General features: G+C 40.4%; 1 protein-coding gene and 1 long non-coding RNA gene across 2 annotated transcripts in view; one reads left to right on the top strand and one right to left on the bottom strand.

Annotated features, from left to right (window-relative positions):
* Window positions 1-11,379: 11,379 nt before the first annotated feature.
* LAMB4 (laminin subunit beta 4) overlaps window positions 11,380-27,473 on the bottom strand; it is a 128,566-nt gene continuing 112,472 nt past the window's right edge. The window contains exons 31-35 of the mRNA XM_053673199.1: window positions 25,534-25,741; window positions 23,865-24,003; window positions 21,268-21,441; window positions 16,474-16,627; window positions 11,380-11,954 (exon numbers count right to left, since the gene is read on the bottom strand). Coding sequence (XP_053529174.1) covers window positions 11,821-11,954; window positions 16,474-16,627; window positions 21,268-21,441; window positions 23,865-24,003; window positions 25,534-25,741 — 809 coding nt within the window. The 3' untranslated portion in view covers window positions 11,380-11,820. The remainder of the gene's footprint in view (window positions 11,955-16,473; window positions 16,628-21,267; window positions 21,442-23,864; window positions 24,004-25,533; window positions 25,742-27,473) is intronic.
* The window catches only part of LOC128628560 (uncharacterized), a 46,900-nt gene continuing 33,459 nt past the window's right edge, over window positions 14,033-27,473 (top strand). The window contains exon 1 of the long non-coding RNA XR_008392980.1: window positions 14,033-14,133. This is a non-coding gene — a long non-coding RNA (uncharacterized LOC128628560). The remainder of the gene's footprint in view (window positions 14,134-27,473) is intronic.

Raw genomic sequence — 27,473 nt, 5'->3', positions numbered from 1 at the left:
TTTGTTTAAAAAAGAGAAAGATGTGCTTTATTTCTATGATGGAGTAAACGGGGGATCACCCAGGAATTCTCTGTATATGAAGCCCAAAATATTAAATAGCGTTCCCCTCTTATTTTACAATTGTTTTCATAATGAAAATATATAGCCCTTTTTCTAAAAAGTTATTTCAAAATTAAGGTAGTTTTCTGTGGTTGCATTCTCAAATTGACCTTTTATGTTTAGAAGTTTAGTTACTGTCACGGATGCTGCAGCCTACGTGGAGATATTGGGCAACATTCACATCTGTAAGAAAAGAGCCTGTCTTCTGGCCAGCGAAGACCAGGGAATAATAAACCAAGCTTGCTGCTACCTCTTAAAACATGCAGCTACTTGATGGAAAATTGAGTTTGAGTTGAACAGGAAGTGCTATGGACTATTTGGGTTTGAATGTGATGTTATAGTGGCCATGGTTAATTCCTGTTAACCACTTCCTTTCCTTCTATGTTCTAGTCAAAATGTCTTCATGATTGAAAGTTGATATTTTTTCTTAGGGAAATGTGTTCATATAAATGTTTAAGATTTTCAAATTATCTGCATATTAAAGTTGAGCCCAAAATGGGTTAAGAGAAGATTGAGTTTAAGGACAAAGTTTAGTACACACACACACACACACACACGCACACACACACACACACACATATATGTATATGTTGTACAGAAAGATATATAAGATGTATATATGATATGATGGTCTGAAGAATTGAAGAGTAGGTTTAATAAAGTAAAAGTATAACTTAAAACATATCATATTTAACTACATTGACCTTTTATACTTATTTGTAAGAAATGTTAGACTTCCTCTTTCCAAAAGAAAGCAATTGTTCTCTTAATCTTGAATATTTAATCTTTACCATTCATATTTTGCCTTCCCTAGGTGAGTCATAATGCACTGGGGCCAACACAAAGCTAGGCCTGAATGGCATAAAGATCTCCAAGTGTTTATTTTATTTTTGTATATTTTAAGGTTACTTTGGTGTCTTATAATATTTAACAGTTGATTTTTATTGTATTTTTTGCCATTACCATTGATCTCTTCTTCTACCTTTATACCCCCCCAGAATCACCACACTCTTGTCCATATCCATGAGTCTTTTTCTTTTTAGCCTAAGTGTTTGTCTTTAGATATGGAATGTTTATACAGCTTTTTCAAGCTTTGGCCTTCTTCTATCATGCAAATCTCTGGAATCCTCAAACACTAGTTTGTTTGTTAGATTTTAAGGCTCCATTTAACTTCCATTTCTACTCCTTTCTAGAAAGTTCACAGTATGGTGATATCTTTAATTGGCTCCATTAACTGAGAATCAAGAAAAAAACTTGGATTAGTTTCAATACGTTAACAGAGGTAATAACTTGGAGAGTGGTTTGAGTGTTTCAGAGCCCTAGCACTTGGTTAGATATCACGTGAAAGTAATGCCCCCAACCAACCTGTTCTTTTAGTAGTCAGGTTTATTCTGTTCTCCTTTGTAATCAAATGCATTGTGTTGAATTAATGGATATTGTAATAAATTTTAGATATAATACATCTTAATATCTAAAATTTGGCCTGCCTTCTTATTTATATTTTAATTGTAGCCCTATTTTTAAAACTACATGGAACATTTTGAGGACTGAAAATAATTCTGTTGAATGTATTAATAACTGCAATTATATGCTCACAAATGTTCACTAACATTTTGATAAAGTTTTCCTATTTGGTTAGCTACTCTGACCTTTGTCTTCTTTCAAGCAGAATTACTTTCTGTGAAATATGTAAAATGTGAAAAATGACTTGGTGTCCTTTTGGGAGTAGAGAGAGCTTTGAAATGCAGTTCATTTGATCTACGGTCATCTAGTCAGTGGAAGGAAATGCAGCCAGCCACCTATTCCCTAGCTTTTGGTATTTGTCACCAAAGAGAGGACTGTGGTTGTGCGTGGAACTATGTCAGATATCACTATGAATATCATACTCTTGACAGTTAAAAATTACACAACTTATATGAACATGGAGGAAACGCTACATTTCTATTCAAAACCCCTGTAAGTTCTGATTAATGTGTTTGATATAAATCATGGTATATAAATTTGATGTAATTATTAGCTTGCTTTGTCTAATAAAGTTCATTCAGTTGGCAGGCTGACTTGGAGGCAGTGGAAGCCTCTAGAATGGACACTTACAGCATTTAATGAGTAAAGCTAAGGGTCACATGTGGGTTCCAGTTATGCCTCAGAAGAGAAGCTAGGTGCTGATGGATGAGCAGGTGTTTGGAAAAGTTCTGCTTCGGCTGCTTTATGTTTGAAGGAGAGAGGGGGAATCTTCTTTTACTCTATCCCAAGGAGCTAGGAGAAATAGGGCTGAGGGCAAGCAACTCTGTGGCTGAAAGCTTGAAAACTTATCATGATAAAAGCCTGTGAGAATTCTTTGACTGAAGTTCTTAAATTTTTCACTTTTCTGAAGTACCAGGAAAAAAAAATTGGGTCTGGGAAAGAACTTTTAGTTAGAAGCCTAAAGTGAATGAAAAAAAATGTTCTATTCAAGTTTGGTTTTGGGGGAGAGGGAGGAGGAAGAGTGGGTGTGTATGTGCAGGGTTTGTATGCAGGAGGGTCTAATTAAACTATTTGTTTAATGGCTAAGGATTACTGAGGAACATACAAATTATAGTTGCATTTATATAAATTTTGCATGAATCTTCAGTATATGTAAACACATAAGCCTTTATATTTATATATAAAATGTTTTCAAATGTGTCCTTTCGTGTTTTATGCTTAGGCACTTAATGCAGTTGCTTTTTCCTAGACAAAGCCTAATTGAATGAAAAGGAAAGGTTTTCCTTCAGTGTGGCTGGGTGAGCCTGCCTGGGCAGTATGGCTGCAGCCTGTCTGTGAGGCCATGACCTTCATTTAGGAGTGGCTCACCCTAATTCCCAGCTGTGTGACTTGGAAAGTAGCAACAAACATACATAGAAGGGAAAAGGAGAGTGACTGAGGGCAAAGGGAAGACACTAGATTTGAGAGGGAAAAGGAAGAGGAAACCTAAGAAAAAGATGGGTTGTGGGAGAACAGCTCCTTGGTTTGGGGGAGTTTGCAGAGAGGGGGGAGGATTTTCAACAGCCGCTAGGGAGTATGGTAGTTGTTGAGAAGGGGGAGTGATGGGGAAAAAGATTTCTGTCTGTGCATGCATTCTATTACATTCTGACATTTCTCCTTCTAATAATTGAGGCAAATATTTAAATTATTCCCAATTGCATTTTTAGAAGGGCTGATCTGGTTTTACATTATGTTTGAAAAAAGTTGGATTTCAACACCAGTCCAAGGACTCCCCAGACCAGGTAGTCCAGGGGAGTTGGGCACAGACAGCTTTAACCCACAAGGTCGTTGTGCCTCTCCAGACCAAGTCACCCTTCTTCTACACCCCAGGAGGCTGAGCTATGTGGAAATGCCAACCTGTTTTCTTGGTCTAGCAAATGGTAAGCACTAACAAGAGCTTGGATGGGAACGGAGAGTGACATCAAGATGTTTAAGTTCCAACATGCAGGGCTGTCATGCTGGTGGCATCTATCGACCAGACACCCTTGTTCCTGTTAAGTGGCCCTCCTACACAGTCTGTCTTCAAGACGCAGTTGTCCCTGGTTAAGGGGGTGCTGCCCTTTGCCCTGGGCTGGCTCTGGGATGCTGCACTGCCCTTTATGACTTTCCTCCATCCTATCCATGTCTTTGTAAAGAGTCCCCTTAATAAACTGTCCCAGCTTGTGTCCTCAGCTCCTTGCTGGGTCTGTGAAGGTACAGTCAACCAGAGACCTAGATTTTTTTCTATCTTGTTTCACCAATATTATCATCACCCACATGGTTATAGCTGGCTCACTATATTCTGGCCCAATGGAAGGGCAAAAAAAAACAAGTAGAGGGTATATTAGTTTCCTATTGCTGCCATAATCAATCACAACACACGAAACAACTCCCTCTTACTGTTCTGTAGGTTACAAGTCATGTAGGTCTCACTGAGCTAAAACAAAGCTAGCAAGGTGTTGCATGGCTGTGTTATTTTCTGGAAGCAGTAGAGGAGAATCCCTTTTCTTGCTTTTTCTGGCTTCTTGGGGCCACTTACAATTCTTCACTTCATGGTCCCCTTCTTCTATCGTAAAAGTGAGCATCAGCCCAAGTCCTTCTCGTGTGGATGTCTCTCTGACTCTCTTCTACCTCCTTCTTTTACTTTTAAGGATGCTTATCACCTTGGGCCCACTCGCATAGTCCAGGCTATACCCCATCTCAAGATCAGCTGATTAGTACCTCAATTCCAGCTGTAACTGTCATTCTCTTTGCCATGTAATATTACAGATAAGTTACAGAGATCAGGACATGAATACCTCTTGGGGCTATTACTCTGCCTGCCACAGGGACAAATAGCTTCCTTTTAAGGGTGTGCTCTTGAAGGCGCGTGCAACATGCTCACTAACATTCTGCTGGCCAGAATTTAGTCACATGGTCACATTGGACCTACCAGGGAGGTTGAGAGTCTCAGTAGGCAGACATGTGCCCAGTTAAAATATAGAGGTGTTCTGTTAGCCTAAGAATGAAGGCGGAGAGTGGATATTGCACAGGAATTTTTAGCCTGTGCCCGTCAGGCTCCTTTGTTCTTGCCAGCTTGCCTTCACTTCATTTTGCCCCATGATGCTTTTGGCTAGTTCTGCTGGCCCTGAGCTGCCTTCACCTGGGATGGTCTTCTAATTTAGGAGAAGACATAGGGTTGTTTTCTTCAAGGACCACGCTGGCTACCTCACAGTCCCTTGTTTCCTGCTCTTCATAATGACTCTTTGATGTGACTGGCTGGGTTGCAAATGTTTCCACCTGGCCTGTGGTAACAGGGTTTCCTCAAGCTTACTGGCCCACCCATTTTATGTGTGACTTCCACAGTCCATTGTCTGTTGTCTTGTTCTGCCTTCCACATTCAGTGTCTTATATCCTGTCTGCCTGCCCTGTGACCACCAGGCTCCATCACTGCAGGCCTGGTCCCTACCCTCAGTGTAAACTTTGGCTCTCTAACTGCCGCCCCTCACTCACCCCCTGCTCTGAGATGCTCCGAGTTCAGTCTAGATGTCTCTACGAGTATGTTGGTTTTTCATACTCCTCAACATACTCCCAGGGCTAGGGAAATGTAGGTTCACTCAACCCAAATTTAGGAAACTATTAAAATAATTATAACAGAGGCAAAGAAAGTATATTCATGTTGATCCATGTAAATATTTTATGTAAGGAATTATATAAAACAAACTTTTTTTATATCAGTTGGCAATCACATGTAGTTGCTTTACACAGTTTACTTTATTTAACTTATTTTTTTCTATTTACATCAGATTATTTTTCTTAGCTGGGAGGCAGAGCCAGGCCTACCATGAGAGCTGATGGAGCATCATAGGCAGAATACATAAATCTAAAACCGCAAGTGAAAATATTGACACAGCTCACAATTATATCCAAACGACTCAGAGGCAAGATTTTACTTTCTGTCCCTATGACTTTGGGCTCTGGTGTCTCAGGAAGTACGCTGTTACTAGATGACACACCATTTGTGCCACTGAGAACTACATACCCAGCTATTTCAGGCTCCTCATGCTAAAGGATAAATAGATCCAAAAGCAGCGGGAGTGGGTTCTACTTTCGATTGGGGTAATTATCTTGACTCTTAAAGGGAAATAAATCCACAGTGGCAGCAGGGTGGGGTGTGGCTGGAATCCAGACAGTCTAGCCCTGCCTTGTCCAGATAACAAATGTAGCACAAGAGCACTCTACCCCTACCTATCCCAGCGCTCCAGAGGCTCAAAATGCTCAGGAAGGAAGGTTTGGGTCACTCTGCCTGGTGAAGGGATGCTTGCTAAGGCATAGGGAATACGGAACGAGGACAGAGAAGTTGGGGTTCGTGATCCCAACCACAGCCTCCTGAAGTTACAGAAATGTGATCTCAATCTGTTTCTCAATCTGTGATGTTTTGTATGTACTTATGTTTTTATTATATGTATGTATACACACACACATAGTATTTAATTTCTTTTTATCTCCCTTCTTTTCCCCACTCTTCTATATCTGGTGGATATTGGTGTTGAACTCCATCATTTCCATTGCAAGCTGTGGTATTTCAGGATAGAATTGTCACAAAGTGGGAAAGGATGGAGTGCAGCCGGAGACCACAGCCTCGGAGCTGGTGCACTCAGTGAGCTGTGGGAGTTTGGGATGATTCCTGTGAAGCCAGGGTGGATGCACTCTCCAATGGCTGAGGGCATGCGACATCATGTTTGCCAGAAACATTTGTTTTAGAAGAAAAAATGGAATGAATAATGTATAATATTAAATGGAAGTCAAAGAGGTGGTCTGTAATGAAGCTTTGTAATTTTCTGATGCCTGGCAGCAAAATCCTTCCTATCCTGGGAGATTCCAAAGATAGGTGGAGGCAAAACTCCCCTCCCATAATCAAGACCAAAGCAGGCAGATATTCTCCAGTCCCACTGCCAGGCAGCACGTGAAGAGGCTCAGCCAACTGGATACTACTACCAGGCACGTCAAGTCATGAGAGAATGACAGAAGATGCTGGGACAGTTGGAAGTTAACGGCATGGTGCAGTGTCCAACAGGGCCAGCGTTAGCAGCTTAACCTGAGCGCTACTGAGGTGTGATCTTGGGAATATTCCTAGATGCATCATTCCCCTTAGTTACATTTTCTCCAACCATTTCTTTAATTTTATGCAATATTAGAGAGCCTTTCTGTAAATTCCTTTTCTGCTTAAAAAACTGTCATTGGTTTTCAGTGTTTGCCACCAAGAATTCAGACTGGTAAAATATTTAACTGTTTTTTAATTGTGAGTTATTTGGTTACTTCGCTTTCTTTTTCAAGTGTATTAGTCCTTTTTTTTTAATCCTCACCTGAGGATATGTTTACTGATTTTAGAGAGAGGAGGAGGGAGAGAGAAAGACAGACTGAAAGACAGAGATGTAGATGTGAGAGAGAAACATTTATCAGTTGCCTCTCATACACGCCCTGACCAAGGATTGAACCTGAAACCTAGGCATGTGCCCTGACTGGGAATGGAACCCACTACCTTTTCATGTAAGCGATGATTCTCCAACCAACTAAGCCACTCTGTCAGCACTGGAACCTTTGTATTTTTAACATGAGTAGTGCCACAATAAGTTATTCACAAAGTTTTTCCCACTTGTATTTAAGATTATTTTTATACTTAATATCTTAACATTTTTTAATTTTTCAATTACAGTTGACATACAATATGTTATATTATTGTATGCCAACTAATATATTGTTATATTAATCCAATATAATCAGCACATTATTGATTTAATTACTATATTATTAATTAAATAATATTAATATGTTGTCAATACATTAATATACATATAATTTCAAGTGTACAACATAGCAACTAGACATTTATATATTGATACATACAATTAATATATTAATGCATACAATTAATGTAATGTGTTAATATATCATATATATTAACACATATGATTAATACATATAAGTAATACATATGATTAATGTGATGCATTAATATATGTAATGTATTAGTACATACAATTAAATATTATTATATTAATTTCAGGTGTACAACATAGCAATTAGACATTTATATAATTTACAAAATGATCACCTCCACAGGATAAACATTGCTACACATTGTCAAATTACTTTGTAATGATTAAGAGATACTGTTTCACTGAATCTTTGCCTTGCTAATGTCTTGAACGATTGACACAGCAAGTAATAAAAGTTAAAATGGTTTATCTGACATTACTGAAAAATGAGATTGTTCACATATGTATCTTTCACAAAAAGATAACCAATGTTTATTATTTTTAACACCAAAATTTAAAAAATATAACCACTCTTTAAGGTGTTTTCTAAAATATATTTTATTGATTATGCTATCATAGTTGTCCTATTTTCCCCCTTCACTCCCCTCCACCCTGCACACCCCCTCCCACCCACATTCCCCCCCTGTAGTTCATGTCCATGGGTCATGCATATGTTTTTGGCTTCTACATTTTGTATACTATTCTTACCTTCCACCTTTCTATTTTCTACCTACCATCTATGCTACTTTTTCTCTATACTTTCCCCCCCTCTCTCCTTCTCCCACTCCCCTGTTGATAACCCTCCATGTGATCTCCATTTCTGTGGTTTTGTTTCTGTTCTAGTTGTTTGCTTAGTTTGCTTTTGTTTTTGTTTTAGGTGTGCTTGTTAATGATTGTAAGTTTTCTGTCATTTTACTGTTCATATTTTTTATCTTCTTTTTCTTAGATAAATCCCTTTAGCATTTTATATAATAAGGGCTTGGTGATGATGAACTCCTTCAACTTGACTTTATCTGAGAAGCACTTTATCTGCCCTTCCATTCTAAATGAAAGCTTTGCTGGATAGAGCAATCTTGGATGTAGGTCCTTACCTTTCATGACTTGGAATACTTCTTTCCAGCCCCTTCTTGCCTATAGGGTCTCTTTTGAGAAATCAGCAGACAGTGGGATGGGAACTCCTTTGTACGTAACTGTCCCCTGTTCTCTTGCTGCTTCTAAGATTCTTTCCTTCTCTTTAATCTTGGGTAATGTAATTATGATGTGCCTTGGTGTGTTCCTCCTTGGGTCCAACTTCTTTGGGGCTCTCTGAGCTTCTGGACTTCCTAGAAGTCTATTTCCTTTGCTACATTGGGGAAGTTCTCCTTCATTATTTGTTCAAATAAGTTTTCAATTTGTTGCTCTTTCTCTTCTCCTTCTGGTACCCCTATAATCTGGATGTTAGAATGTTTAAAGATGTCCTGGAAGTTTCTAAGCCTCTCCTAATTTTTTTTGGATTGCTATTTCTTCATTCTTTTCTGATTGATGTTTCTTTCTTCTTTCTGGTCCACATTGTTGATTTGAGTCCCAGTTTCCTTCCCACCACTATGGATTCCCTGTACATTTTCCTTTATTTTACCTAGTGTAGCCTTCATTTTTTCATCTAATTTGTGACCAAATTCAACCAATTCTGTGAGCATCCTGATCACCAGTGTTTTGAACTGTGCATCTGATAGGTTGGCTATCTCTTCATCGCTTAGTTGTGTTTTTTTCTGGATCTTTGATCTGTTCTTTTATTTGGGCCATTTTTTTGTCTTGATGTGCCAGTTATGTAGTGAGGGGCGGAGTCTTAGGTGTTCACTATGGTGGGGTAACTCCTGTTGCTGGGTTGTGACATTGTGTATGTGTGAGGGGTCTGAGTGTGAACAATGGCACTTGCTCCACTCTCTGCTGGATTTTAGTCACTTCTCCCACTACCCACAAGCAACGTGGGCCCTTCTTGTACTGATTCCAGGATGCGTGTGTTTGTGTATGTTCTAGGACCCTGTGGGTCTCTCCAGCGAATTCTCTTGTGAGGCTGGGAGTTCCTCTCACTGCCTCAACCCCCACAGGTTTTTTTTCAATCAGTGATTTGAGGCTTTATTTTCCCATACAGGGGCCCTGGGTTGTGTGGTCTGTTTTGCTTCCTTGTTGTTCCTCCTGGTTTATTTGTGTGTGAATGTGGGACTGCCCAGTCTGCAATCTGCTGCCTCACCGGGTCCACTTACTGCTGCCTCGTGCTCCCTGCTCTACAATCTGCTGCCTTGCTGGGTCCACCAGCTGCCACTTTGCCACAAGCCCTCTCTGCTGGACTGCCTGTCTTTGCTCCTTTTACTGGTATGGATGGATGTGTCTTCTTTAACTTCTTGGTTGTCAGACTTCCATACAGTTTGGTTTTCTGTCAGTTTTGGTTGTTTCTTGTTTTTAAATTGTTGTCCTTCTTTTGGTTGTGTGAGGAGGCACAGAGTGTCTACCTATGTCTCCATCTTGGCCAGAAGTCTAACCACTTTTTAATTGCAATCTTTTCAAGGTGTATCACATACTTCTTCACCTCAGTGAACTGCAATCCCTGTAGGCCCATGGAGAGGATGGGTTTATTTTGCCCTTGCCCTTGATCCCCCAGATTACTGTACCTTCTTCATGGCTGAGGAACTTTCTGTTTCTTCTGAACTCAATAGCCTCCCAGTCAGAGGACAGATACTCTCCCCTCTTTAACCCTTGTCACACTCTGGCCTGTGACTCTGATGGCTGAAAAGGTAGAGCAACTGAAAGTTGGTATTGCAAACAATCATTGCATTTGTACAAAGTTGAAAGCCAGTATCCTGGTGGAAAAGCTGGAGTATGTTCCACCCTCTACATTAGAGTAAACAGCTAAGATTTTGCGTCAGTTTTATTTTCAACCCCCTGGTTCGTTCTGTGTGCCATTCTGGTGCGGGTGCCCAAGTCTGAGTGCTGGATACATGGAGCATTACAATAATACACTTTAAGAGGTTTCTGGGTGATCCTTCCTATAGAAAAGTTTCATTCTATTTTTCAGAATCTCCAGGGGAACTGCCAATTTTCCTTAATAATCTACATTTTAGGAAATTTAATATTAATATATAATCCTAAAGCCCCTTTGTTGAATTTTTTTTAGTAATTTCCTTTTTTTTTAAGATTTTATTTATTTATCTTTGAGAGAGGAAGGGAAGGAGAGAGGGAGAGAAATATCAATGTGTGGTTGCCTTTCGTGCATCCCCTGCAGGGAACCGGCCTGCAACCCAGGCATGTGCCCTGACTGGGAATTGAACTGCGATCGTGTGGTTTGCAGGCCCGCGCTCAACCTACTGAGCTATGCCAGCCAGGGCCCCTTTGTTGAATTTTAAAATCCATCTTTTATGAATCAGTCCTTAATAGAAGTGGTTTCACTGACTTTTCCTCCTTCATACACCAGTGTTGATGCATATTGTTTCTTATTTTAAAATGTGAGGTCAAATTCCCTTAAAATAATCCTACTGAAGGATAGTAAGCAGAAGCAATGTGCTCTCTTATATATCATATATGCAGAAAAGTTAAAGTGAAATCATAGCTCATTTGAAATAAGACAATCTGATTTTTTTACACTAAACAATAGTGATATAATTGCTAGTCTTTTAAAAATAAGTAGAAGATTTACAGCAGAAATGCTTGCAGAGAAATTTTGAAAAGTAGTTCAATATTTAGTTTTTGACTATTGGGGAAAATAGAAGCCCTTGGTTGAGACAATAAATGAGTAGGAAAGTGGGTATAGAATTTTGAATTGTACACATTTTATTCAGACCAGAGTAATAGTTTTACAGATAAAGCAAATCCAAATAAAAACAAAATACAGGAACACTAGTATATATCATCCATATTTATTTCATTCTAGTATTAGACATATTAATGGATTTATTTTAACTTAATTTAAATGCATTTATTTTTATTTTATCATTGGAAAAGCATTTAACTCAAGACCTACCATTTTAATACATTTTTAAGTATACAATATACTATTGTTAACAGTACGTATAATAATGTACCACAGACCCCTAGAATTTATTCATCTGGCTTAACTGAATCTTTATGCCAGTTGGTTAGTAACTCCCCCTTCTCCACCACCCCCAGCCTCTGACAATGTATTTTAACATCTAGGTTCATTTGCCTGAAATTATTAGCAAATAGAATACTTGGTTAAATTTGTACTTGTCATACGTAACTAATTATTTTTGTTATGAAAGGCAAGAGGAAAGATTTCTGAAACCAGAGTCTAGCGCTTTTCTTCCCCTTTTCCATTCCATATGAAGTGGCTTTTCCTGGGCCCAGTTCTACTTGGTGGCCACACTGAGCAGATGTGCAGCAAGGAGAGGGCTCTGGGGAGGGCGGCAGCAGAGACATGAAGGCACAGGCCTTTGAACTCGAACTCTGCCTAACAGGTTGTATATTTATTTTCTTGCTCAACAATTTCATTTTTAATGGCAATGACTTGATCTTCCAACTGTTTCAGTTGATCAGCTTTTTCTTGTCTACTTAGATTCAAATCTTGGATCTTCTTTTCTAAATCTATAAATAAATAAATAAATAAATAAATAAATAAATAAAGTGGATGATATATTTCTATTTGATAGATTCTTCCCCACATGATACCTAGCATAGGGTTTTCTGTGTCTTTTAAAGATATTTTAGTTTTGTGTTTTGACTCAATAGATAAAACATTTATTTTAATCAGAACTTCCCAAGACTTTTATGTAAATTGGAGCAAACAAATTGATATTTTTGCCAAAAAATATTTTCTATCTAAAGGCATTTACTAAGGCATCTATAGCTAGTTAGAATTTAAGAGAAGTGAAAAGACAGGTGGCAAGCCTTGACTGCATCTGGTGAAGTGCTGTATTTCCAAAGGTTTTTTCTTTCTATTTTAAGTTTACTTTGTAACATGTGTTTTTCACTTTAGGGTTTCCCAATCTTTTGGTAAAAAGGACTGATATTTTCACTTCATTCTCCTCTGCTAACATTGAAGTCTTTGTAGAGTGAGAGCAAAGGGTGCCTTTCCTGGCTTCACTCCAGTCCATCCACATCCATCCATCCATCCATCCATTCTTCAATTAACACATATCTGGGGATTTTATTAAACCGTAATAAGGAGCCCACCAAGTAGTGGACAGGAGATGTACCATGAGCTACAGTTAACAGTGAGGCGGCCTTTAGAAAAGAAACTGGCTTTAGGTTGAAGTGAAACCTCTGGAAGATGGAAGGCCCATGTTCCCTGCACTCCCTTAGGCCACACCCGGACACTCATTTGGTTTGGGCAACTGTCACACTACCATGCAGCATGTGTTTGAATTGTGTAGAAACCGGAATCAGTCCTCTGAACAAAAATTGAACTAACTGCCGATTTTCATATAAAGGAGAGAACATTCAGGGCATGTGGTATGGCTATTTTTAAGTATTTGAGGGCCAGAAAAGCAGAGTAAGTGTGTGGGGATTTTCGTTCTTGTTTTGGCTGTTGTTGTTGTTGGTGTTGTTATTATCATTATTATTATTTGGCCAGTCTGAGGAAACAGAATGAAACCAGCAGGTGAAAGCCCCATGAAGATTTTGTCTGAATAGAAAGAGTTTCTAGTAGTCATAGCTGTTCAAAGAGTAAAGAGCTGCTGTGGGAGGCAGTGAGCATTTTGTCACTAGAGACTTTCAAATGCAGGTCATTTGGGATTGAAAAGGGGATTCAGGATTGGAAGTATGTTTCTAAAAAGAAGACAAGACCCCTATGTTTCTACTACATAAGTTAACAAGATTGTGCTGGTTAATTTTTATTTATTTTAAAAAATTTTACAGGCTTAATTCACTTTATTTTTCTCATGTAAAATCATGTGGTGGCCACAGCTGGAGCCTGGGCCCTCTGCACAGAAACTCTGGCATGGGCTTTATAAATCCTGACAGGGAGACTTGGTGAACCTGTTCTCTTTCCAGAGCTTTGTCCTGTCAGATCCATTCTCCACCCCACCGTGTGTCCTGGAAAGCTGGCCTTCGTGGATGACATCACCTGGCTCCCTGACCTCTGGCTGTCCCTCTCCACTGAGAAGCGGTGGGGAGGGCAGGGAGAGAGAGTGGATGCTGCCCTGTTGAGGAGCAGGTTCTGTCAGTTCTTACATCTCAGCTCCAGCTCCTGCAGGCGGGGCCTCTTCCACGCCAGTGTTCACAGGCCAGCTGTCCCTGCTCCCGCAGGCTTCTCACAGCTTCTGTCACCCAGAACCTCCAGATCCTTGTTTGTGTCCTTTAATTCCTGTGCATTCTTGGTAGTCTCTCCCATCAAGAAGTGGAGACTATTCATCCTTTCCCCCCCAGACCAGGTCTGGTTTTGCAAATTATTTCAACCAATAGAAAGTGGAAGAAATGATGTTGCAGGACTTCAAGGGCCTTGGAGCTTCAGTGCTTATTCTTGCAGAACCCTCAAACGAGCATGCTGCAAAGCAGCCTGGGGTGAAAGACCACTCGGAGAGAGAGAGAGGGCCAGCTTCTCAGCCAAGCCCAGCCCCTGGCAGGCCTGCCAGCTGGCCCACCACCAAATGCAGCTACTTGGGTAGGTAACTGAGATAGCTCTGCTCATAAACACATGACCCAGAATTACATCCAAGTGCACTTTCAATTTCTTTCTGAGACCCTGACTGAGAAAGCTCTGTGGAGGGGCCCTGGCTGCAGAGTGAAGCCCACTCTTGACTTTCTTAACTTTGATTCTGCCAAGGTAAGTAAGGGCTGTATTCTAGGATTTCACATGCATTTCTTCCTAAGAGATGGGAACAGAGCACAGCTCTTGTGGTTCAGCCCCTTTGCAAGTGGCAGAGTCAGGGAGACGGCCAAACCAATGTCTGTTTTTCCTATTTGTTGAGTTGTGAAAACAGCCTTAACATGAAAAGAGGAAAAATGGAATGCGTTATCTGAGACCTCTCTGAGAAGTCCCCGAACTTAAACTTCTCTCCCAACCTAATTCAAGACTGTGAAAGCTTTAATCTCTGGGGAGAAGTGGAAACAATTTAGACCCTGATATAAAGTCTACAGAAAATATTCTTCCCGTGGTTTTGCTCTTATAGAAAAAGGATCTAGGTCTGGGAATAATGGAAACTGATTTTCACTGGCCTATGTAGCCAAGTATAAGGTTAAAAAACAAAAACTTTATATCTGTCCTTTTTAATCTTTCCTAGTATCTCCTTTTTAAAATTATTAGGAAAAATATTGAAAATGAAAAAACCCCACAAGGTCACTACTTTTAAACAATTGTATAAATGTAAGAAGTGTGTTTTGCTCTCACTCTCCCCATTCCCAGAGATAATTAGTGGTGACCATTGGCATGTATTTCCTTTGCATGGGCCCACATTAGTGCTGCATTTTCATGTGATGCCGAGGATACGAATGGTTGTACAGCCAAAAACTTGCTTTATAACAAAGAAGCATTTATAAGTGAGGAATTTGGGTAATTTAAAATTTTTCAGAGTTACTTATATTACAAAGGAATATGATTATTTTACAATTTTGGGAAACAATACATACAACCAAACGTAAACCTAGACACCCATTGTTTGATATTTCTTGTTGATTTGGAGGTAGTTAAGGATGACTTGGTGAAGGCCTGGAAAAATCATGAGCGTTAGTTGTGTAAAGCAAAAACCCAGTGAACTTTCTGACTATACGCATTCTATGTGTGCACACTTTGTGTTAACATCCCCATTTTGATAAAAATCCTTGTCCAGAATATGGTTCCTTCTGGATTGCTACCCACAGACCTTGCTCGGAGATAGATTATACTGTCTCCGAAGGAGTGATTTGCACAAAGGAGAAAACAGGCAGCGCAGGTCATGCCAGGGTTTCTCAGCCTCAGTACCACTGGGACTTTGGGCAGAATAATCGTTTGTCCTGGGGAGAGGGTGGATATCCTGTTCATGATGGGATGTTTAGCAACACCCTTGGCCTCCAGTCACTAGATGCTAGTTGTGCTCCCTAGCTGTGACAAGCAGAAATGTCTTCAGAGGTTTTTGTCCCCAGGGGAGGGAATAAAATCACCCCTGGGTAAGAACCACTGGGTTAAGACAAGGGTGTTTCAAGGTGACCAAAGGTAAATCTCAGTTTGTTCTGATTAACGCAGAACAGAGTGGATGCTAATTAATACCCTTTTAAGGAAAACCATGCAAGAGGCCTGTTACTTTGCAGTCCCCAACGTACAAATGCAATTCCTCCTTTCTCCTCAGTGGACTCATGTGGTTAAACTGTGCCAATGATAAATTCAAATTCTACCTCCTGGTGGAGGATGACAGTATTATTGTCAAACTGATGAAGTGGGTAAAAGAGTAGATAAAGCTATCATATCATCCAGCAATCTCACTTTTGACTGTTTATGAAAAGAAAACTAAATCTGTGTCATGAAGAGATAGCTGCACCCCATGTTCAGTGCAGCATTGTTCACCATGTACAAGGTATGGGGACAGCCTGCATGTCTGTCAATAGACAGATGGATAAAGAAAGTTATGTTGTATATATAATACATGTATAATATACATTATCATATTTTATGTGTGTGTGTGTGTATATATATATATATATATATATATATATATATATATATATATATATATTTTAGCCATTTGCAACATGGATAAACCTGGAGGGCATTATAGTAAGTGAAATAAGCCAGACAGAAAAGGACGAATACTATATGATCTCACTCATTAGAAGAAAAAAAGAGTTGAACTCACAGAAACAGATCGTGGAGAATAGTGGCTGCCAGGGCTGGGGGTGGGGGTGGGTGAAATGAGGAGATGCTGGTCAAAGGGTCAGATGAGTAAGTTCTGAGGATCTAATGCACAGTAGGGTGCTGATGATAGTAATATTGTATCGTGCATGTGAGTGGATCTCGAGCATTCTCAAAGGTAGAAAAGGAGAAGGTAGGAATCATGTGAGTTGATAGATGTCTTAACTTAGTTATGGTAATATTTCACAATGTACACGTCTAGCAAATCCACACATTGTACAGTTTATATACAATTCTATTTGTCAATTATACCTCAGTAAAGTTGGAAAAGAGAAGAAATACCTGTTATTCTTCTTATCTTGTCGGCTGTATCTCCAGCCAATTTCTCTGCTGCATCTTTTAGCTGATTCACTTTTGCAATTGTTTCCTTTGTCAGTCCTGTTGCACTTGTCTTATGTTGAAGAGCAGCATATTGATTCTTTAGCTCAACAAACTCCTGTAACAGAGCAATACCCCCTTCATCAGAAAATACTTATAAAGCACGTGTACACACATGATATTTGTCTGATACTGTTCATGAAAGGAGTATGAGGAAACCTTAATCTAGTCAACATGCTTGAATTACTCTGATAGATCCACCAGGGCTCTTATTTGCATTTTTTCAGGTTGAAAACAATCTCAGCATTAATTAATTAAAAATAAAACTTTGTTACAAAATATCAATCATTACTCCATTTTAATGCAATTATTTATGAGGTATCTACTGTTTGTCCTAAACTATGCTAAGGTAAGAGATACAGAGGACAGAATGATGCCATCCTGCCCCAGACGAATCTCCAGTTGAGGGAACAGTTGCAAGTGCAAGATGAAGGACAAAGTGAGGTGTGAAGATTCAGAAGCAGTGAGGATACATTACTGGGTTGGCAAAAAGGTGAGAGAGAAATGAGGTAGAAAAGGAGGCAGGAAGGAAAGTAGAAGTGTTAGTATGAAGATCTTCCTCAGAATTAGAATGGAAATCTGTTGGGAACCTCCCTGCCTGGTTTCAGAAGCTGTAACCTCCCCCATGGCTAAAGCTGAGTGAGAGACCTTGGGACCAGAAGCCACTAAGGAGACAAAGCTTATCTTCCTGGCAGGAGAGCCACCTCTGCTCCCTTTACTTCACTCTGCTTGGCCCTGGGGAGATGACTAGTTAGCCAATGATGGGTAAGATTCCTCTAGGAAGAAATTACCTAAGACAGGCGTGTTTTCAAAGGGGACCTCAGGGAAGGATTTGGGGACTATAGAAAAGGAGTGATGGACCCTCATCCCTTGGCTTTGACATAATTCTGTCTGCAAGAAGTCTCCTAGTCTCTTGGCTGCCTTACTTCCCCTGCCTGACTTAAGCCTGAAACAATGCTGGAGGGCGGTGAGCCCTGGGGAAAATGTCTAAGCCCTGGGCAGGAATGGGCAGTTCCCCAGGGTGATCAGGTCTAAGGAAGAATGCACAAAATCTTGTGAAACCTGCTTTGCTAAGAATGCCCTCACTTTTCTGATAAGGGTCCCAGCATGAAATGAGTTTTTTTTCCCAAAGTTTTATGGCCCTGTAGCTAACTAACCCTCACTCAGAATAAGCCCTCATAATTCTTTCAGTGTTATCTATTGTTTGACTGATGAGCTTTACCTGTATTCCTGTGCAAATTGAACCCAATAAGAGCCCATTGAGGAAAAGGCTCTGGGCCCTTCTCCTTTGAGAGATCATGTTGTAGACCGCTCTGCCTAGTTTTAGGAATTGTATCTCTACCCCTTATGGCTAAGGGCAAGAGATGACCTTTGGAATGCCAGCCGACCTTTGGAATGCCAGCTGCAGGAGACAAAGCCTGTCTCTGGTAGCAAACGATGCCTCAGTTTCCTCTCCCTGCCCCCAGAGCTTGGTCGGAAGTCAATGACAGGTAAGACCCCTCACAGCGGGGGCAACCTAAGCCAGACTGGATCACCTGGGAGGCCTTCATGGAAGGACTCAGGGGGCTGCAACAGAGAGCAATGGACTCTCGCCCCCCAGCTTTGTCAAAGCCTGAGTCCCCAGGTACTCTGGGAGAAGCACTCCCTGGCTCTAATCCTCTTAAGCCTGAATACCTGATGGGGAGAGGTGCAGCTCCTTGCCTGGCCTGGAGAAAAATCTGGCACCACAAAGACTTGCTGATAATCCTGTGAAATCTGCTCTGCTAAGAGTGCTTTCATTCATATGATAAAGGTCCAAGAGGAAATGGGTATGTCTCCCAAAGTTTCTGCAACTCTCTTCCTGACAGACACTGACTCTGAAGCCCTCAGATCTCTTTGTAATGTTATCTACTATTTGATCCTTGCCGCCTTGTATTCCTGTGTATTACAACCCAGTAAAATGCTATGGAAGAGGGTGACCGGGGCCTCTTTCTCCCTGGAGAAACTGGCCACAGCCCACGCCTCCATCCCCAAACAGATCCAGCATGTCTCAGCCATATTTACTCATTCATGCGTGTCTGTGGCACTGGGGGGGAACTTGAGAAAGTAGTCGCCCCCACAAGATCAGCCACCTTTCCGCCTCAAGCAGATCATGTCTTGGTAGATTTATTCTCATCCATGGCAGCTTAGGGGGATTCTGCAGTCAGAGTCCCCTGACAGAATCTTTGGTGCCTGTATTGTTGACAACTTTGGGTGTTAAACAGAGGAATAAAGGCCAGACCTTTATGGAATATGGAATATGGAAATGGGAAGAGGGTGGTGGACAGAGAACACTTTCTTAAACTCTGTTAGAAACATTGAAAATGTTCTCAAATTCCACATCAGTGGAAACTTTATCCAGCACATGAAGGATTAGAAGCAAGATAATAGGTCAATTGTAAAGACAGTTTAACATTTTTCTTTTGTTTAAGCTAACATATTACTGCTACTAACCAAAATGATCCTGCTAAGTAAATGAGTTGCTAAATTCTTTCAGCAATCCAAACTAATGGGCAAGTGTTCCGGCCAAGATGGAGGTGTAGGTAGAAACCCTTTGCTTACTTGCACAACCAAAAGGTGGATAACAACCAATCTAAAATCAATAAGCACCAGAAAATCAAACTGCATGGAACTGCAACAACCAAGGAATGAAACAGTCAACCAGACCGACCAGACTGGTAAGAGCCGCCATGAGGTGGGGGGGCTGAGAGAGAGCTTGGTGAGGCCAGGACTGTGTGGGTGGGGCTGGCTCCACAGGAAACTGACGCTCAGAGCTGACAGTGGACTGTGGTGGGGGTGGCTGCAGTGGGAGGAACTCCCAGTCTCACACAGTTTGGAAAGTGCACTAGAGCTGAGCAGACGAGCTGCACAGTTCCCTCTCTGGCCCCTCTCCCACAGGCAGTGCTGCCTGGAGGCAAAGAGGGTTGCCCTGCCCTGGTGAAAACCTAAGGCCCTGCCCCCTTAGAACTTAACAGGTCATGGAGAAAAAGAAATATGGCCCAAATGAAAGAGCAAAACTCCAGAAAGAGCACTAAGCAATGAGGAGGTAGCTAACCTATCTGATGGAAATTTAAAGCCCTGGTGATCAAAATGTTCACAGAATTGATTGAGCTTGGTTGCAAAATGGAAGAGCAAATGAAATATACCCAAAATGAAATAAAGCAAAATATTCAGGGAACCAACAATGACAGGAAGGAAACCAAGACTCAAATCAACAATTTGGAACAAAAGAAAGAAATAAGCATCCAACCAGAATAGAATGAAGAAACAAGAATTTAAAAAATGAAGAGAGACTTACGAACCTCTGGAACAGCCTGCAATGTCCCAATATCCAGATTATAGGGGTGCCAGAAGAAGAAAAACAGCAGCAAGAAATTGAAAGCTTATTTGAACAAATAATGAAGAAAAGCTTCCTCGATCTGGCAAAGGAAATAGACTTCTAGGGAGTCCAGGAAGCTCAGAGAGTTCCAAAGAAGTTTGACCCAAAGAGGAACATACCAAGGCATATCATCATTAAGTTACCCAAGATTTAAGATAAGGAGAGAATCTTAAAAGCAGCAAGAGGAAAGGAGAGAGTTACTTACAAAGGAGCTCCCATAAGACTCTCAGCTGATTTCTCAAAAGAAACCTTACAGGCAAGGGGCTGGAAAGAATTATCTGAACTCATGAAAGGCAAGGACCTACATCCAAGATTACTCTATCCAGAAAAGTTATCATTTAGAATGGAAGGACAGAAAAAGTGCTTCCCGGATAAGGTCAAGTTAAAAGAGCTCATCACCAAGCCCTTATTATATGAAATGTTAAAGGGACTGATCTAAGAACTTGAAAAAGATCAAAATTACAAATAGTAAAGTGAAAACACACTCACAGCTATCAACAAATGAACTTAAAAAAGAAAAAGAAAAATAATGAAAGCAAAAACTAAGCAAACAACAAAAACAGTAACAGAATCAGAGAAATGGACATCACATGGAAGGTTTTCGGTGGTGGGGGGAGGAATAGGGAGGAAAAGGTACAGGGAATAAGAAGCATAATTGGTAGGCATAAAAATAGATTGGAGAGATAAAAATGGTATAGGAAACAGAGAATTCAAAGAACTTATATGTACAACCCATGGACATGAACTAAGCGGGGGGAATGCTGGAGGGTTGGGGGGTGCAGGGTGGAGGAGGGATAAAGAGGGAAAATTGGGAAAACTGTAATAGCATAATCAATAAAATATACTTAAAAAAATAAATTAATGGGCCACTTTCCACAACTGTTTAACTCTGTTCCATAGAACATTAACTCTGTTAATGTTTAGTTAGTAGATTTTTGCAACTTGATTTATTCTCTGGCAGGCGACTTTCAATTCTTGTTTTCTTTATATGTTATATGATTTGATTAAAGGGCAAATACAGTGACATAGACTGTGAGAGTTTGGAAGTTCGGGAAAGATTTGACTAGGAGATGAATAGATGGGGTGTGAACAATCTGATGCGCTTTGTCCAGAGGGCTTCTGCCTTCCCCAGAGGCAGCCCTCTCCAGCTTCATGCCCATGGGGATTCCCTACGAATACACACCACTGAGCATGGCCCAGCACCACAGGAAATGCTGAGAAATGGCACAGAAATCTGGGGTTAGAGGATTGGCTTTCAAAGAGCATGATTTGGTCTCAGTAACAGCGGTAGGACTAATGACCTCCTCAAGGCCCCCAGCCTGGCCTCGGGCTGATTCAGCCTGAGCTTCCGCAAGGATGGCTTGCTCTTGATTCCTTTGTAACTTGATCTGCAGCTGGGAGAGTTCCTCTTCCAGAGCTGACTGCTGCTCTGCTGCGTCCAGTTCACTCTTAGTCTCCTTGGCTTGATTTTCAGTCTGTTATTAATGTAAAGACCAGAGAGGAGAAAGTCTCTTTATGTAACAAGAAACAAACAAGGAAATAAATGATGTAATTACCCCTCAGAAAAGAAGCTAGATGTAAAGGGAAGGAATCTCATCCCTTTGATTGCTCTGTTCCATTTACAAAAGGAAAATGTTATGATAAAATACTTCAGACATAGAGTAGGCTCAAAAGAAAATATGATACACCCTCATATACCCATTGGCCAGTTTAAGAATAAAGTGTGGCCAACGAGCTGAGTTCCTCAATGAACTGCTGCCCATAGGGCCTCCCCTCTCCCCTTAGAGACAGCCACTACCCTGAGTCACTTGTCACTTCATGTTCTTCTCTGTGCTTTTCACTGTGTCCCCATGAGGTATTCCTGATGATATACAGGATTGCCTACTTCTATCTTTATTCAAATATATCATTATTTTACTCTATTTCTATTTTCTAATTTCCTGTTGATGCAGGTAGCTTCTAATTTTCCTTCTTACAAATATTAATGACTATATCTGTCATAGCTAGAAATCCTATTTAAATATTTCTCATATCTAAATTGTCACTTGTTATCTCTTGTCTTAATTTTTTAGTCATAATGTCTTTTTACTTTCTTAAGTAAATGTTCTTACTTTATATTCAATATACAATAATAGAAATAGCTGCAGTCTGTCAAATTTTGCTTCTGTTGTTTTCTGTCTTGTTTAAGGTAGTTTGTTCCCTTATATGTTTTGGGCAAATTCTCTGAAACTTGGTTTTAGGGTGCATTTCTTTGGAAGGGATTTTCTGTCTGCCTCTGCCAGCCATCTGAGTTCACTACCAACCCAGGACTATTTTAAACGAAATTTTTAGCTTCGGGTTTTTGGTGCCACCCGGGTAGGTATGAATCCTCGCCCTAGGTATGAGAGCTACCTTGTGGTTAGCAGTTCTTAGTGAAGACTTTCCCCCTCCACCGGAGGCAAGAGGCAAGGGTCCCTCTCTTTCTCTTTGTCTCTCTTTTCTCTCTGCTTCTGTCTTTCTATCTGTGTGTGTGTCATGGTTTAACATTTCACTGAAGATTTTGCCTCTTGATGTCTCAGCTCTATACAGCAGTCTCATTCCCTGCTTGCTTCATTTTCTGCCCATTATGCATGGTGACCATTAAACTAACAGCTCCAATACACCTGAGATTAGCAGATGCCCTCTGCCTTCAGGGTCATGCTTAATTTCCTCTCTGGATTCATGCTTTCCTGTCCTTTTGGTGTCTGAGCATTTCCTCTGTTTCTTACTGATTTAGCTATGCATTTAAAACTTTTTTAAATGTCCCATCTAACATTTTGATTTTTATTTTCCTGCTAGGAGGGTTCATTGGGGCTACTGGTCCACCACCTTTTAGAAACTGAAGTCCCTCCCTGTGCCTTTGAGCATATGTTACAATTTCTCTAGAGCAGGAATCTGCAACTTTTTTTGTAATGGGTCTGATAGTAAATGTTTTACACTTTCTAATCCATAAAGTTTCTATTGCAACTCTACAACTCTGCCACTGTAGCATGAAAATAGTCGTAGATAATATGTGGCTGAATTCCAAGAAAACTGTGACTTTAGGGGCAGAAACAGTCAGTGTCCCTATTTGGCCCAGGGGCTATATTTTGTCAACCCCTGTTTCAGAGAAGATGCCCAGAAGGAGGAAAACCTGGAGGCCTTAATTCGTTTGCGACCCTATGTATGCAGCCTCTCCATATGCAACCCTTTGATTTCCTGGTGCACTTCCTCCTGCTGCTCTCTGCTTCTCTTCAGGAATGTGCATTTGGAGCTATAAAACACAGCTGAATAACTTGCAATCTGTGAGGAAGGGGCTATGCCAGGGATGGAGCTTGGAGAAAGAGACTTCACACACCCTGGGACTAGGTTCTGACCTGTCCTCCAACTGCCAGGCCTCCTTTCCCGGATCCACCACGTGTGGTACATGGTCGGTGGTCTTGCTCCCTTCAAACTCTGGATGTAACACTTTCTTTTAGGTAGGATATTCTTTCAGTCTTAGGATACTCAGATGAGATTTTATGCACATTTAGTTACAAACACCTGGCAACAATTAACTTTATTTCTTTGCTTTGTGAGCTTTAAAGAGTCTATTACTCTCTCTGGTATCAAAAGGGGTCAACTCTGACCTCAGATCTACTTTTAATCATCTGTGTGGCCTTAGGCAAATCACTTAACCTCCCCGAGTTTTTGTTTTCTCATTTATAAGCTGCAGTAGCACGTGCTTTAACCCCAGGATTGGTCAACAATGACATGAAATGAGGCTGGGAGAGCTCATTTTAGTCTTACAATAATCCCACCAGACAGGTAGAGCAAGCATGACACTGGCATGTGTAAAAACTGGGCTGTCTCCATACTCAAAACCAATTTCAGGTTAGCTTCAAAGAAAAGAGAGGAATACCTGCAAGACATTCTTTTTCATTTTTGTTATCTCAGCAGTCAGCTGTGTGGTGGTAGAATTTGCCCGTCCATGAGTGACTTGAATTTGTTGCAACTTGTTCAACGTTTTGTCAAGATTTGATAGAACCTTTGCTGCTTTTCTAAGGTAAAATATTAACACATCAGATCAGATAAATATGCAATTATTCATTTATTTCATCTTGAGAACTCATTGGACTCAACCAAAATATTCACTGAATTATTTATAAACTCTGAAGTAAGACAAAATGCTGAAGTCTTCATTTTGAGAAACAGGCATCTACAATGCCAATAAACACCGGCATCTACGCATGTGCAGAAAGGTTTCACCAGATACAGACATCGAGGATACAGGTCTCGTCTCTTCTTAATTTGTCATAAGCAGAAAGGTTTGGGGGATATAACTGCCAAGCTTTGAACAAACAGCTATCTGCAGTCAATTCCAGTTCTGTAATTTCTCAAACTTAAGCAACAGTTTCTGAATCCTTATTGGAGTGGAGGTGAGAGAGTCAAGAGGCTCCACAGGGAGCAGAGAGAACTAAAGGCCCTGCATTTTCAGGCTGTGTTTATACAGGTTTGTTTAAGCTTCACTGACATTCCAGCTGCCCAGGGGCCCAGTCAGAGGTTAAAATCACAAGCATTCCAAGTGATAGGCGATTTTATAGAAATGAGCTCACCTCAAGTCAACATTCACCAGCTACTTAGATTTATGGGCTCACAACCACCTTTGGAAGAATGCACCAAGTAAGTGAACTATCAAACATACCTTTGCAGAAGAATAATTAGAAATGCTTGTGCCCAGAGCAAAATAGCTAAATTACAAAACTTCCCCTTTCTTATCCAACCCAACCTCTCTCCTCCCAGTGGTAATTTCTCTCTTAAAAAAAAAAAATTTTAGAAAAGGAGAAGACTTTACTTTTAAGGGCAGTTTTAGGTTTGTAGAAAAATTGAGAGGACGGTACAGAGATTTCCTGCTGACCCTATTGATGTTCCTAGTTTTAAATATTAAAATATAAAAAAGGAGTTGGCCTTACAGCTGAGTCTGGTACACTTAATTTATAGAAGCAGATCATGAGATAGTGAGGGAAGCTCAGGTCTCTAGTCTGCAGAGCATCCAGATGGTGGTAGATGCTGGTGATGTTCCCACCATCCACCGACCCTGTGACCCTGGCCCACAGCACCCCATGTGCATAAAACAGCACTATACCTTTTTCTTTTTGCTTGGCTAAGTCCACACCATGTCTTTTTATTATAATCTTGTTTAAAATTTAAATATGCAAAGTACTGCTTATCATTGTAAATTTAGAAGTTACAAAAATAGGAAGACAAGAAGGGAAAAATACTCTGATATTCCCACTATATGTTAAAACATTGGCATATAATTAGTACATGGCATTTATTGGTGTATATTGTTATGAAGAGGTAACAGACTGCTGGGAAGGCCTTTGCATCTAAGGAAAATGGGAAGCAAAGATCCTCACACAGTGCCTCCTGATCTCTCAGTTTCCTTGGACTCCTCTATAGAGAGCTTAATCCTCAGTTTGGGCACCAAATTATTGGAAGGTAATTTCATCTGAATGCAAATATTTTTTAGATGGCCTTTTAGCAGCTGGCCCATTTGAGCAAGATGAGAATATTAGTATGGTACTTACTCAGCTGCTTTTGCCTTCACCAAAATCTTCTGTGCTTCATCTGCTGCTTTATTTAGCTTGTCCTCATCTGTCCTGTAGTTCTCACCAAGTTGCATAAATTTCTGTATTTTGTCAAGTTCATGGGTTAAGTTTTGTGATGTTATTGGCAGGCGGATGTCAAGTACATGATTTGCAACCTTTTCTATGTCCTCTGGAGGCACATTTTCCTCTTAAATAAAAAGGTGGGTTTTAAGTCATTATATCTCCTTATCAAATCCTGTATCTTTTAAGTATAGCGACGATGAACTCTAAGTCAACCACACTTGCATTTGATTGTGTGTCCCTAAAATAGATTGTATATGGCACATAGATTCTTCTTCATGCTTCGTTTACCCTTTGCTCAGAAAGAAACATTGCTAATGTAGGGCTAAACACATGCTGCACGAATGCTTGTTAGCAAAACTTCTGACTTTGAATATTGCTTATGTTCTCCAAAATGTCCTAGCAAAAATTGACTATTATGGACACTGAGTCAAAAGCAGTTAAAATGTTTAGATGCGTGCCTGTCATTAAGATTCAAACACAATGAATGAGACAATGGAGAAGCATTGGGTTCAGACCCAAGAAAACTTAATTCTAATCCTCCATGTCATTAAGAAGGCTCACAATTTTTGCTCATTTGCATAAATAGGTAATTATATCTGATGCCACTACTCGAAGGCCTATTGTGGGAAGAAAATGTGACAATACAGAGTAAAGTACATGCGAGTAACATATAAAGAAACTGTTATAACATAACACATATGTTAAAGAACATATAAAGAAAATACATGTGAATAACATATAAAGAAACTGGCCAAGATGGAGGTGTAGGTAGACACAGTTTGCTCCCTCACACAGTCAAAAGAAGGGTAACAACCAGCTTAAATACAAAACCCCACAAGAACTGTCAGAAAATTTAATTGTATGGAAATCTGACAACCAAGGAGTTAAAGAAGAAACATTCATCTAGACTGAACGGGAGGGATGCAGATGACAGCCGGAGAGGAGAGGACCAGCAGCAAAGTGGCAGCTGGTGGACTGGGTAGTCTGACATTAGCATTCTGATAAACAGGGAGGAACAACTGGGGAGCTAGACATACTGCAAAACCCAATGTTCCAACAAGGGAAACTAAAAGCTTAAAACCTCTGTCTGTAAAAATCTTTGGAGGTTGTGATGGTGAGAGAAACTGCCAGTCTCACAGGAGAGTCTGTTGGAGGAGCCCACAGGATCCTAGAATGTACACAAACCTTCTTACCTGGGAATAAGCACCAGAAGAGCCCAATTGGCTTGTGGGTAGTGGGGGAAGTGACGGAAGGTGGGCAAGAGCCGAGCAAGTGTCATTGTTCTCTCTCTGGTTCCTCCCCCACATATAGCACCACAATACAGCAAAGTGGATTACCCTACCCTGGCGAATACCTAAGTCTCCTCCCCTTACAACATAACAGGAATAGAGAGACAAAGAAATATGACCCAAATGAAAGAGCAGATAAAACTCCAGAAAAAGAACTTAATGACGAGGAGATAGCCAGCCTATCAGATGCAGAGTTCAAAATACTGGTAATCAGGATGCTCATAGAAATGACTGAGTATGAATGCAAAATAAGGGAAGAAGTGAAGGCTATCCAAAGTGAAATAAAGAAAAATATATAGGGAACCAACAGTAAAGGGAAGGAAACTGGGATTCAAATCAACAATTTGAAACAAAAGGAAGAAATAAACATTCAATCAGAAAAGAATGAAGAAACAAGAATTCAGAAAAATGAGGAGAGGCTTAGGAACCCCTGGGACAACTTTAAACATCCCAACATCTGAATCATAGGAGTGCCAGAAGGAGAAGAACAACAGCAATAAATTAAAAACGTATTTGAAAAAAATAATGATGAAGAAAAATTTCATTAGCTTTTATGAAGAGACAGAC

The sequence above is a fragment of the Artibeus jamaicensis genome, unplaced genomic scaffold (genome assembly GCF_021234435.1).
Source record: "Artibeus jamaicensis isolate MK-2021 breed Jamaican fruit bat unplaced genomic scaffold, CSHL_Jam_final contig_834, whole genome shotgun sequence".
NCBI classification, from domain to species: Eukaryota; Metazoa; Chordata; class Mammalia; order Chiroptera; family Phyllostomidae; genus Artibeus; species Artibeus jamaicensis.
This window is presented reverse-complemented; position numbering and strand designations above follow the sequence as displayed.